The 13,768-nt window shown below is 42.4% G+C and overlaps 2 protein-coding genes and 1 long non-coding RNA gene across 3 annotated transcripts; 1 reads left to right on the top strand and 2 right to left on the bottom strand.

Annotated features, from left to right (window-relative positions):
- Positions 1 to 869: 869 nt before the first annotated feature.
- On the bottom strand, positions 870 to 7,837 carry TRIAP1 (TP53 regulated inhibitor of apoptosis 1). The gene is made up of 2 exons (XM_067550096.1): positions 7,548 to 7,837; positions 870 to 3,873 (listed from the first exon to the last, which is right to left on the bottom strand). Exons 1-2 carry the CDS (start codon positions 7,692 to 7,694, stop codon positions 3,790 to 3,792), a joined length of 231 nt encoding a protein of 76 aa, XP_067406197.1. The 5' UTR covers positions 7,695 to 7,837; the 3' UTR covers positions 870 to 3,789.
- A 25-nt stretch (positions 7,838 to 7,862) lies between these two features.
- GATC (glutamyl-tRNA amidotransferase subunit C) lies at positions 7,863 to 13,497 on the top strand. The gene is made up of 5 exons (XM_067550093.1): positions 7,863 to 8,066; positions 9,060 to 9,110; positions 9,996 to 10,162; positions 11,016 to 11,119; positions 11,542 to 13,497. Exons 1-5 carry the CDS (start codon positions 7,902 to 7,904, stop codon positions 11,598 to 11,600), a joined length of 546 nt encoding a protein of 181 aa, XP_067406194.1. The 5' UTR covers positions 7,863 to 7,901; the 3' UTR covers positions 11,601 to 13,497.
- LOC137154441 (uncharacterized) lies at positions 8,553 to 11,471 on the bottom strand. Its single transcript, XR_010920212.1, has 3 exons — positions 9,935 to 11,471; positions 9,656 to 9,782; positions 8,553 to 9,179 (listed from the first exon to the last, which is right to left on the bottom strand). It is a non-coding gene; the product is annotated as an uncharacterized lncRNA (long non-coding RNA).
- Positions 13,498 to 13,768: the final 271 nt, after the last annotated feature.

Genomic DNA, 13,768 nt, shown 5'->3' with positions numbered 1-13,768 from the left:
TTTACCAAGTGGCTGTATAATCCATTAATACTGCTTTGTTACATGTTATTGCATAAGTTAAGGCCTAACATGCCCAATTAGGAGTGGGGCACTGCAAATTCATAAAAACTAAGCAGTGACACACCTCTGCAAGAAGTTTCCTTCTAATTCTAACCAATTAACTGATATGTTCTGAAGCAGGAGCGTTTTCATATTTCACCATAAATAATGGTTATCCTACAGAGACTGAAAAGATAGAACTTTGACTTCATTGTACTAATTAACAAGAATCAATGCTCTAGCTCAACAAACATAACTCAGTTCAGCTAAAACTGAATCCTCCTTGACCCTATGCTTTCCATGAATAGATCCCATCCCTTAATTGTGGTAAATTTAAAAAAACCAAAAGCTTAGTTAAGTGAGTAGTAGTATTACAGAGATAATACAATGGAGCAACAGCTGGTTTTTTACTAGGTTCCTACATTGACACATCACTTTAGCAGTCTTATTTTACCATTACTCCTTTAGAAAACTAACATGTCAAGCAGAAGCCAGGGGTATGCTAGCTACAGACTTTGGAAGGCAACTGACTATATATAGAACATAATATTAGGGGCCACAAACTCTTAAGTTGTGCAGGGACTGAAGGTTTTATCCTCACCATGAGTAAGTTAACTTAGTTTTACAATAGTCTACAGAAGTAAGCATATTTTCCCCACTAATATGGTAATGGAGAAAAGCTATTTTATACTGTGCAGGGATCAATGCTACCCTTCTCTAAAGAGCCTCAGCTATTCCATGGTTACCTATCTTCTTGCCAGTGGTATTTATAGCACTCTAGCTGGAGTGAGTGACAGATGATCAGCCAATGCAAGAACATTTCTGAAGTGAACATTAGAAAACATTTCCCCCCATTTCACAGTATTTATTTCATCCCAATTATTACAGCCTACACAGCATCTTAGCAGAATACATGTGGTTGCTAAAGCAAGCTTTTCCCTACATTAAAGCTCAGTAGAAGGCACTTTCTGGCTTAAGAATATTAGCTGATGAAGCTGTTTTTCAGAGTTGATAGTAATATTCTAACACACTATCATAACTACCTCCCACCCAAAAAAACTTCACTGAGGTGAAGTGCAAGCTGTAGAGAGTGACTGGAGTGTGTGTTATCCTTAAAGAATGTTAACAAATAGCAAATGTGAAAAATCAGGGCAAGGGGTAATAGGTGCATATATAAGAAAAAGCTCCAAATATCAGGACTGTCCCTATAAAATTGGAACAGATGGTCACTCTACTTACACTGCAAACAGGGTTCCCAACAACCATTAACTCTGCCCCAAAAGATGCCAGCCTACCATCTCCCTTTCTCTGCATTGAGTGCTCCAAAACACACTGGCTTTATAATTTGTTTTATATAAGTACCCAATGTATATATGGGTGACTTTTTTACAATACTAATTTTGCTTTCATGTTAGCACTCAGTCTAGGGGGGTGAGGCTTAAATATAAAGATAAGCTAGTGCTGTTTTTAACAACACTGACCAGGCTGTTAGCACTGTATGGGATCATACTGATTCCATCTAAGTTGTTGTAGGAAGCTGAACGATCCCAGTAGCTAGAAGGATCAGGCCCTTCCTGAAGACAGGGGGAATAAGGGGTTTCTGTGTGCTATCTCTGGCCATAGAACCACACAACCCCCTTAAGGCATTCTATATTTTATGGTCACTGGAATAATGAAACTTCAGAATGTATACACTCCCAGGAGTTCACTATTCTCAGAGCATCACTATGGAGCAGAGTTAAGGTAGATCAGGCACTTTGTTTGAGAGCTGCAACCTTAACTGTATTTTCTGGTTTCTTTTTAATATGTACTTACAGCCCTTAAATACCTGAAATATTAACTTACTGAAGTTACATATGGGAATTTCTTTAATGTGTTTGTTGGTTTTTTTTTTTTTAATTGCAAGGACTGGTAGAGAGGAACTCAGTTTCTGCAAACTTTAGCTTGACCTATAATTGTAGGCACACTACGGACCCTAGAAAATCCAGGAGATAAGTCTGTTTTCATCTGCTGGCCAAAGTCTCATGCTAAGCACCTCTGCATCAGTGCTCTATAGCTGCAATCCTCCTCTGGTCTGTAATGAAGTCCCAACTCTTACAAAAAGTTTAATTAAGATCAAGGTTTTTCTTCCTTTAGAGCCTAGAAGATGCCTAGTAATACACCTCTTATCCTACTGACTAACTCATTTCCAAAGAACTGAAACCCTCATATGGTCCAAAAGACTGGCAAGAGATTTTAACGTGGGAGGAGGGGGTGGAGAGGAGAAGCAACAGCAGTGGAGGAGACTCCTTTCCCTCACTCCTTTACCTGTTCCCTATGCTCATGATGGGGTTCTTGAACTCCTTCATAAGGCTCAGGGGGGATTTTCATCTTTTGCAAACTTTAGCAACACTGGAGCAGGGGGAACTGACTGCTGTTCTGAGTTCCCCACACCTGCTTTCTCCAGTTACATTAAGGGCTGCAGATACAAACCTCCATTCTTGAAGAGTTGCAGAGGGACTTCAGGAGGAAGCTTTGTTCTTCATAGACTTCAGGTCGACTTGAGTAAAAACCAGGAGCCTCATTATGGAAAAGTTTTTCCACTATGAAGTCTCTATAGGGCAAGATTCATTGCTGTAAGGAAAAAGGCTAGAGCCTTCATGTAAAGAAAATTGGAAAAAAAGCTTACGTCTCTACTTTGCATACTACACTACTCCAGCTGTTACTAAATCAAATTTCAACAACACTTGAAATCAGACTTCAGATAGCTAAATTTTGGTTCTGGACACTACTAGATTCCCCCCTGCATGAAAACTAAAGTTGTATTTCTCCCTCTCCTTTCAGATTTCTTATTACAAAGCAGGAAGACAAATTTCCAACTGACATTTGGGTACTGTTTTAGGATGTCATAAGGCAGGAACCCCTTGTCTAATTCAAATATCCACCTTAAATCTATATATAACAATGTTTTTGAGGCTAATCTATGGAGTGTATTTGTGCGGGATGCCTGTTGGATAAGGACAACTGAAGTATAACTGAATTGCTGTTGAAACTTTATGGGGCAACAGCCATTCAGTAGTGTAGCACATTAAGTTCAACAGTTTCAGTGCCTTGCATCAGTCTATCTGCAGGGACTGCCTGAGGCTGCTGAAAGTACCTTGTGAAATCAGTTGCTCCTGTTCACTTCTGTAACAGGCTGGCCCTTGCCCATCTTAGAGAACAGAGGCAGGTTTAAGTGGACAGGTGTCTTTAGTCAAGCATTACTTTTCTTGACTGATGTACATTCTATATTAAAACACCTTGTGTATCCAAACAAAATTGTAGCACATCAGTTTTCAGGAAAACTGGAACCAACCTTATCCCAACAAAATCCATCAGCATACACCCAAAAGTAAGTAAATCAATCTTTTTCACATTAATTTCATCATTTAAAATTGTCTAGCATTATATAAATAAAAGCAATAGAAACTAATCATAGACCAACTAATGTTTAAACCCCTTCCAATAAATATTCCCGTTCAGAGTACATTCACTCATGCTCATCGATTGATAAAAAGGCTTTTCACACACTGCATGATGTCAAACCACCAACATTCATTTAAGATGAAACAGTAATTGCCACACAACCTAGTTGAAAGAAACTGCAGAAGAGACTCGTTTCGCAGAAAGAACAGCTAATCCAAGGCAATCTTCAGCAGTCCTCTAGTCCTTGTGAGGTTCTTTCTCCAAGTCCAAAAAGTCATTTTAATGGCACAATATGCCCAAACAAAGTCAGGAGGAGTTTTCAGCTTTTCCTTTGCTGGGACCCATGAATTCCAGCCCTTCGATGGGTATGTCTTTCTCCTTAATAGCTTTCTAGGAAGAAAAAGAAGCAACCTTGTTTTAATAATGTTTTGTGGTGCAACAATGGGGATGTACCCCACAGTAACTCAGAAAGGGTTAACAGCTCACTGTGGGTGGCAGATGTCTCCCACCACCCCCAGGCTGTGCTGGGCATGCTCCAATTGCAGCCCCAGTATAAAAGGGAGAAGCCCAGCTCATTCTAGGGTGTCCACTGAGGAGGACATATGCTGGAGGCGCCAACCCAGGAACCACTACAGCCTTTGCCTGAGGCCACCAGAGACCCAGAGAATCAGGCAGGACACCCAGTGTGTCCAGACCCTTGACTGGAGTCTGAAAATCCAATGACCTGCATGCCACCATGCCAGGAGACAGCATAGGAAGCAGCCCAGGAAGAGGGGAAACATCCATGACTTCTGGGAAAAGTCAGAGTGTTGCAGACAGATTCCCTGCTGACTCAGAGGTGAGCAACCTTGCCACTACCAGAGCCCTGGGCTGGGACCCGGTGGAGTAGGAAGGGGCCAGGTCTCCTGGCTGTCACCCCCCTAGTGGTGGCCCTCCGACTCTGGCCATGGGCCATACTGACTCTGGCCATGGGGCTACCCCATCTTGAGGTCAAAGACAGTTAGGCAAACACTAACCACAAGGTCACAATACTCCCCAACCCACCTTACATGGGGACAGGAAGGACATACCCCGTGACATGGTGCTATGTGAAAAATTATATCAGGCAGTGAACATGTCAAGCCCAATCAAGGTTGCTAATACAGTTTCTATCAAACCATACCATCAGACATGCTCAAAGAGATACTGTGACCATAGTATGAACTGTAGTCAAGACTCTATCAGATAAACTTATCCAAGGCCTACACCAACACTTATCTATATGATGGAGAAATTACACCTGGTATGGTGAGTGAAAGAGAAGCTAGAGGAACCTTTAAGTGTCAATGCTGTAAGCAGAAGAAACAAGGCAACAGAGAAAGGCTTCATGGAATAATGCATCATGAAGGAAATGGACAGGATGATTAACAGCACTCACTGCTTATTCTTCCAACTGGAATGTCAATAATAGTCTGTAAAGCTTTATGAAGAAGGGATATGGAAGAAGGAGGAAGGAAGTATTCATGTTAAAAATGGTATTATATGGAGTAAAACCATAAGTAAAGGTGATTGCAATTAAGCCTTATAGGAAAGATTAAGGAATGTATAGATGCAGTTTTATATCATAGAAATGTAGGACTGGAAGGGACTCAGTCATCAAATCCAGCACCTTGCACTGTGGTAGGACCAAATAAACCTAGACCACCCCTGACAAATGTTTGTGCTACCTATTTTTAAAAACCTCCAATGATGGCACTTCCACAACATTCCTTGGAAGCCTATTCCAGAGTTTAACTGCCCCTTATAGTTAAAGTTTTTCCTAATATCTAATCTAAATCTACATTGCTGCAGGTTGTGCCTTTACTACTTGTCCTATCTTCGCTGGACATGGAGAACAATTAAAAAGGACAATGATGAAAATAGCCCTTAACATATCTGAATGTCTTATGGACCTCACAAGAGTGTGTGTGTGTGTAATACAAATGAGTCAATGAAAGTTCAGAAAGTACTAAAAGCATTTACTAATGAGAAGAGGATCAAGAAAGTAGCCAGTCAGCAATCTTAGCTACTTAAGTATTGTACCTAATGCTGAAACAACTTTATTCTAAAATTGATTGTGTATCTTTTTTTCAACGTTGTTCAGGATAATTTGTTTTAGAACACTGCGAATGCAATGAGGGAGAGATCCTTTCCTCTTAGTACCCAGTCAAAGGGCAACAGATTTGAAAGCAGAGGCAACGGGCCACAAATTAAATGAGTTTAGAGAAGGAAAAAAAGAAAGGGGTTAAATTACATACCTTAAAAAAATTTAAACAAAAAACAGCATGAACTCATGGTAGCCAGGAGAGTGAAAGAACATAAGATATTTATCCACATATACTTGAAGAATGATTAAGGGTTATGATGAAAACATAGGAATATTAAATATAAAGCAATCAATAAAATGTTTCTTAGCTATAAGGAAGAAGAGAATGCATATTATGAACAAATCTATGAGGACAGCAAAACAAAAACTCAACTGGAATTCATAAGTTTGGTAACAGTAAATGTCTCAAATAAAAAAGAAGAGAGCATCCAAAGATTTTCAAACAACAAAAGAAGGTACCACCAATTGTAATTTTTGATGATTTGTAACGGACAGAATACTTTGCAACTGAACAAAAAAGCCAAATATTGTTGCAGTTTTTAACAAAGGAGACCCAGAAATATATCAAATAATTAGACTTCAATTTCAAGAATGAAGGTCAAGGGAGTAACAAGTTAGGCCCTGAACCCATAAACTGATCATGTGGTCAGACATTATGCCTGCATGGAACCCAAGTAAATCAATGAGGCTCAGAGCACAGGTATTCATCTACTTGCAGTAGCCTGCAAGATCTGGGCCCTGTATATGAGCCAATACTATGAGACAAGCAATGTAATGCTGTATAGATTTAGTGTATTCCTGTAAGAAAAGAGAAATGAATAATGCCTCTTTAGACAGCTCTGATAAGTTCATTCTTTTATGAAGTTTCAGCCACTCAACTGCCCCCAATACCCACACAATCCTAGACATACCTAGCACTCAAAATAACCCACTATATAAAGTTACATAGGGCACTCAAATTGTAGCAGCGTCTTAACATCACTGCACTGCCAATAAAGTTATCCTCATTATACTGGGCTCTCTATGAAGAACAACCCAGTTAAACTAAAATATTTCCTCCTCTTGTTAATGAAAGACAACAAAATACTAGAGAACATACAAAGAAAGACAAGTAAAGGATGCGTGGACCACAGAATATGGCATACTAAGAGACTGAGAATTAAATTCCCCTGAATAAGAGACAAGGAGAGGGGAAAAAGGTTATCACTAATGTTTGAGAATTTAATACTGTATGACTGAGGGAAAGATATTCTATCAGTAACTAACAGTAAGAAAATAGGATACACACACCACAGAGATCATGAATAGAGTCTCTATAACATCAAATCTCTCAAATTAATGTGGGTCTCAAATGAAGAAGGGAAGTTTTGAAGAGAATGAGCCAAGTCTCACAGACAGACTCTTGTCCCCAAGAAGGCTTGCAAATTAATAACATTTTAATGAGATATTAAACTTCTCACCATATATGATCCCTCCCCCGCATCTCCAGAATGACACAATAGACACTTAGACCTACTCCAATATCTAGATGTCAAAATACTAAGGAATTTATCTGCCCACCACTACCCTTCTGAGGCAGGTAAGTTCACCCCCATTTTACAGATCGTTTATCCGAGCCCTGGTTTTGCTAAGCGATTTCACCAGGGTAACACATCGAGTCTGTGGCAGAGCTGGGAGTGAAACACAGGTCTCTACCCCCTCCCCTCGGTCTGTTGTACTCAGCACTGACTGCCCCAGTCACGCCCTAAGTAACCAAGCCTTGGCAGCCCTGCTCAGTGCACCAATGCAGGGCTTGGGGGTGCAGAGGAAGCTGGGAGGGTCACCCTGACCGGGCCCCTTCCCCCCAGACCAGTGATGGAAGAGGAAGCCCGAGACCAGGGACCCTCCCACAGTCGCTCGCCCCCCTTCTCTCCGCGGCGCCGGCCCGCGGCCCGCGCACCTGCACGCAGAGCTGGTAGCGCTTGAAGAGCTGCACGCATGGGTCCCCCGCGTTGTCCCCCTTCAGGAACTTCTCAGCGAACCAGCGGTTGAAGCACTGGTCGTACTCGCGCTTCAGCTCCGTGCAGGCCTCGCCCACGCTGTTCATGACGGAGCCGGGGAAGCGACCAACCGACCGGGCCCCGCGCGCCCTTCCCCAGCCGCGAAGCCCCCACCCGCTGCTAAGGGAAGCCGGGCCGGCCAAGCGTTCCCATCCCAACTGACGTATTTCCGGGTCACGTAGGATGACGCACTTCCGAGGAGCTGCCCTTTCAGTCCCCTCCCCCTCGATGCGGAAGTGCGCGCGCTGAGGAAGATGTGGGTGCTGCGGGTCGGCCGCTATCTCGGGGGCGCTGCTGCCTCGGGAGGCGCCTCCTCGAACCGGTGCCGCTTTTCCCTAGGAAGCCGCTTCGCGCGGGCTGCCCCGGGCGGTGGCCGCGGCTGGCAGGAAGCGGCGGGGGACCCACGGCGGAAGGGCCGGGTGAGACCCGACTCCCCCGAACCCCACAGGAGGGGTCGGGGTCCGCTCCCTCGCTAGTCGGCGGCGTCACGCACCGTCCCGGGATCATCATCCGTTGGGGGCTTTCTGTCGAGGCACGTGGGGAGGGGACATCAGCCCCCCTCCCCCCCAGCAAGGCCGGAGAATGGGGGATCCTGTCACGGAGGGGATGTGTCCATCGACTGACTGCCTCCGTCCTCCCCTCGCCACGGGCGGTGGCAGGAGCCGCGAGACACGCCTGTAGGGTAGCGGTGAGACGCTGATAGTTGCAAGCGGGAGCCTAGTAACGGGGCAGCAGGCTACGGAACACTGACTGTCCAGGTCACTACCCGCTCTGGGGACTGGCGCTAATCCCAAAGCTACCTCCAGGAATCCGGATCCGTTCAACGGGCTACGCTTAGCGTCTCGCTGCATGGCCATACAGCAAGGAGACTGCAACTAGAAGCCAGTTTCTACTGCATCTAATTTTCAAAACTTTTTATTAGTAAAGTTAAAAGCTGCAGAACAATAGATTACAAAATATAATTCACTTTTTACATTGCATTAATAATCAGGTGTAAGATGAATTTGAGTTCTAAATCAGCTAGCAAGTTTCAGGCTGCAAGTATAGTTTAATATTTAAAGTTTAAGTCTGGGAGTTAGGCTCCTGGTTTCTGTAACACAGTCTTGTGTGACCTTTGGCAAATCACAACTTCAGTAGGCTTCTTTGTCCTTAAAGCATTCAGAGATGCCCTGAAAGTGCTACAGAACTGCAAAATATATTTTGTTTTGTTGCAGTGGTGATGAATTAATCTTTCAACTTTATTTCTTGGTACATGTGGGTTTGGTTTCATTCTCTCTAGGGCTAATTTTCTCCTTAAAAAAAAGAAGAATCCATTTATGAGTATTTAAGACTGTGTGTCTATGATATGAGATTATTCACCCTGAATATTCAACTTGTTGCATATTTATCGCTGCCCATCTTTTCAACTTTAGGTCTTCCAGAATCCAACATGGCAGCATGTGGAACAAAGACCACTCCCTCAGGTATGGTGAATTCAGCAAAACATTTAAACACAGACTTCGCCGATGTAACTTTCTTTTGTTAGATAGTAACTGCAAATTTGAGAGGAAATGGTAAAATTAATGACAGCCTTCCTAATCAAAACTCAAGACAATTTCTCTAAACCCTACACCCAACAGTGCTGCCATGTTAGTGCAGATTAGAACTTGGAAGACAGAGCTATACAAAATAACTTGCCATTAATTTTCAAATTAAAATGAAAATCATTACACTAAACCTCGGGTGTCCTGGGTCAGCACTTGTCTAGATCAAGTGTTCTCGTGATAGCATGTTGATAGTTCATAAGTCACTCAATTTACAGAGGCACATCTTCAGCTGCTATAAATTGTCAGGCTCTACTGAAGTCAACAGAACTATGATAGTTTACCCAAATTGAGGATCTGCCCCATATTGCTGAGTCTATGGAGAGAAGATCAATGGCTGAGGTAATGTATTCTTAGCTCCTCTAGCCAGCTACCTTGTGGAGTTGTATATATTTGTTATAAGAGTAGCAGCTCTTTTGACTTACCTCTGCTACCAAATGAGTAGGGGAAAGATAGTGGGAATGCTGGTTCATACAAGCAGCTGGGCACTCATGTGCTACACTGCTGTATCCATTCGGCAGTGTGCGTCCCAGGAGCTTCTAATCTGTTTCACTAAAAAGGTGAGAAAATATAAAATACAGCAAAAGAAATCAAAATGCTCCAATATAATAAACAACATGTTATTTCTTGAAGAAAAGCTTTTACTCTAAAGAATTTTAGCAGCAATATTTGTAGCTTACTCATCTCTGCCCACACCAACTCACCAGTAGGCAGTAGTCTCCTCCCAAGACCTAGATATGTGACTTTGTTTCCTTCTTTTTGCAGAAAAAAGTAACTGTGGAGGTGCTTGATCACTTGGAGCGTCTGGCACTAGTTGACTTCCGCAACTGGGAGGGTGTACAGCGGCTGGAGAAAGCAATCCAATTTGCTGATCAACTACATGCTGTAAACACAGAAGGGGTAGAGCCAATGGATTCAGTACTAGAAGACAGGTAACAAATCATGGTTAGTGACCTGTTATTCTGTTAACTTACCAAGTTGTTTACATCCACAGTCTCAACAGAAGCACTTTTTTCACTAATCATCCCAGCTATGCAACTTGCCCCTTTTCCACAAAAACCTATCTTTTGTTCTACATCAGAAAAGTGTCTGTAGTGTCCCTGAACTAGGCACAGAAGCATGACAAAGATGAACTCCAATTCCTTAATGTATCTTGTGCTGATCCTTCATGTCAGGTAACGTGCTATCCCCCAAATGCCCTGGAACAAGATCCTCAGTCACTTCAAAATGTGTTTATACATGCTGCTCTTGATACACACTTCCTACTTTGTATTGTCGTCACTTCTTCTGCAGTTTTAGTGGGTTAAGCTTGACTGTACACTTTCATATAAGATTTGTTTCATTCAGCTTTTTACGAAGTAGTGCCAATAATCTTGAGCAGTAAGTTCAATGCAGCGCTTCTGTCCTCATGTCCATGTGCAGATCAGTACTGAAGGTCCTGCTGATTTGAGGACATTGGGAAATATCCCAAGTTTTCACTGTAGTTTACAACACCTCGTTTGTATGTGGAGCCTGACCAGCTAACTGAGCTATAGGACAGGTAGGAGGAAAGTTGAGGTTGCTCACCCACCTGCCAGTGGCTTTAAGTAAGAGCTATGTAAGGTACGGTAATAGCATTTTGAACTGGAACAAGTTTAGAGGATGAACGTTAATTGTTTTAGAACCAGGCAATCTCCCCTTGGCTCAAGGGGCATGACTTTATATCCAGTACCAGATGCTCCTGTACTTAGTTGGCAAAGAAGGTAGTCTCAGAAATAATTGCTATTGGTCTCCTGTGCTCCTCAGGTGTCTGTATCTCAGAGAAGATAACATCACAGAAGGCAATTGCACTGAGGAACTGCTGCAAAATGCCCAAGAAACAGTTGAGGAATATTTCATAGCCCCTCCAGGTACAACCTTCTTAAACATAATTAATTTGGACTTGATAAAGCCCCTGTAGGTGACTTGAGCTGAAACCTGCCACAGTTGAATTCACTTCCATATATACTGGCCAGTTGCAGAAGAATACTGACAGGGCAATGACAGCTTTTGCCACCAAGGGAGAAACACTGGTGTCTTGCTCTTTATTACTTGACCAATAGAAGTGTAGCAACTAATGGGTTTTATCCTATCCTAATATTATTGCACATACTTATCTTTTGGAATAAGTAAAATATCTGTAAATTAAAGTGGAGCCTGTTTGCAGGGGGGAAAGCTAGTCAACTGTAAGTTTTTTAAAGTAAGCCACATGGGCAAGTGTATGTTGAGTGGTAGGATTGATTATATAATGAGTAGTCAGTCTCATACTATCATTGTTTTTGTTTGCTATTAGGTAACATCCCTTTACCGAAGCTAGAGGAGCGAGATACTTTTCTGCAAGCCTCTGAGTGAAAGTCCAGGTCTGGAATGCCACATCAGCTTTTAAGTCATCTGTGACAGTTAGTGTTTATGCAACCATGGCTGTGGAGTATCTTGATGCAAGTGTCTAATCCACAAATAACATCCTCACATCATTTGACTTTTTCTTCTGTAAGATTACTTTGAAATTAAAGGTTTGGTGTATTTTTCCAGTATACATGCAGGTGGAAGGCTATGGCCCCTTTACAAGCCTAGAAATTTGGCCTCAGTGCCTCTGCTTAGTCTGTATGTGGGGAGGCTCACCAAGTGTCAACCTTGAAAATATCATGCATAGTTAGCACTAGACACAATAGCTGCCTACATCAACCCTGCTGCTGGTTGGGGGGAAAGGGTGGAAAGCTGATGCTATTTTACTTTCCTGTCAAGTTATTTAGGCAGAATGCGTAGAATGTTGCAGGATCTGCCTAGATTCATTTTGAGTTTCTCCCACCTTGTTGCTCAGTGATCTGGTATTGACCCAAAGTCCTACGTAAGAGAACACTATATAAACTGCTAAATACAGTAGAAGGAGGACCTCACTTTACCCTACTGACTAAGAAAGCACTTGATTTATTAGATGCTGCAATCTATACTCTTTTGCTTCTACCAACTACCTCTAGGTCAGTGATGTTTTGTTCTACATCCATATACAGTGCATTCTGTCCAGTTTTCTGCCTGTAAATTAGGTACCTAAATTCATATTTGAAACATGCTTGTTTAAGTGAAATGACTGCTTTAGGGTGGAGATCCTTGCCCAAAGAGGTTAGTGGGAGGATTCTAGGGTCATTATGAAAGTGTATTCAGAGAACTAGTTGCCTTTTCTCAAGTAACACTGCTTTCTGCCCAACTGGTAGCATGATGACCTGGTGCAGGATGCAAACAGGATGGGCTTTGCTCAAGGCAAGTGAAGGGGAGTAGTGCTGCCAGTGATTATCCACCTCTAAAAAGCTCTATGGGAGGGGATACAAAAGCTGTTAAGCAGTGTAACTGCGTGCACTGCTGAAATTCTCTAGCATAGCTAAACCTTCCTATCACAGGCTGAGACAGCAAGACTCTTATTTTAATTAACTCCACTACATGTAAGCTAGATTTGTTCAGCAGGCAGGAGTGAAATAAAGATGCACAGTAACTTTTTTGGTCACACCTCAGTCTACTTAATTTTCTAAAATCTGTTTTATCAAGCTCCTGTAGCCCAGATAAACACAATGAGCAATGAGTTCCAAGAAAAACCTCTACTGGGAGAAGCAGTGTGCTAATGGCTAGAACACTGGCCTGGGATTCATTAGACCTGGGTTCTATTCCCACCTCTGCTACTACCCTGCTGGATGATGTTGGGCAAATCACTTCACCTCTCTTTGCCTCACATATGCAATCTTGCATAATGGGAATGACAGTAGCTGCCTCTTTGAGATCTACTGATGAAAAGTACTCTAAGTATTATTATGAGGGAAATTTTAGTAGAACAGCCATGAGCAGCATGGCTTCTGGACTCTATTTGTCCTACCAGTGACTGACTTCACATAAGTCACTCTGGCTGCATTGTAATTTTAGGCATTTATAAAACAAACAGTACTTATGCATAGGCATAAAGCTGCTTGATAAATGCCTAGAGCACTTTGAGATCTCTACCTGAAAAAAGCACTATAGTAGCACAATTTTAATTTTCCCTTTTTTCTGACTTAGATATTGGAAAGCAGGGAAAGCCAGCTTATTAAGATTAATGCCATTCCCTATGTGAAAATGCCCTCAGGCAGGTCAGCCCTCTTCCACCTGCTATTCTGAAGTGCACTGTTCTGATGCTGCAAGAAGGGAGAACCCCTCTCTTAGTAAATATCTAAGCACCTAGCAGCCTGTGACCTCAGACTTGCTTGCACCTGCTCCCACCTCTTAATGCAAAGATCTTCCTCTAATTGTACAAAAAACAACCACCACTTGTAAGTTACTAAAACATTTAAATATATTTCTACACAACAGGCTGAGCCATACAGTCACTCCATTGCTTTTTATCACCATCCTGCAGACAAGCCACCAACAGATACTGCACTAATGCTCAAGCTTATTTTTCCTCAGTTAAGGAGGAAAAAAGTACACTGACATTTTCCAAAACCAAACACAAAATTGAACTGCAGAGGTTCAAACCATGTCATTACTAATATTTCCCT

The sequence above is a fragment of the Emydura macquarii genome, unplaced genomic scaffold (genome assembly GCF_026122565.2).
Source record: "Emydura macquarii macquarii isolate MOO-44397 ecotype Brisbane River unplaced genomic scaffold, CSIRO-AGI_Emac_v2 contig_1254, whole genome shotgun sequence".
Lineage (NCBI taxonomy): Eukaryota > Metazoa > Chordata > Testudines > Chelidae > Emydura > Emydura macquarii.
The sequence above is the reverse complement of the archived record's forward strand: the minus strand, read 5'-3'. Positions and strand labels throughout refer to the sequence as shown.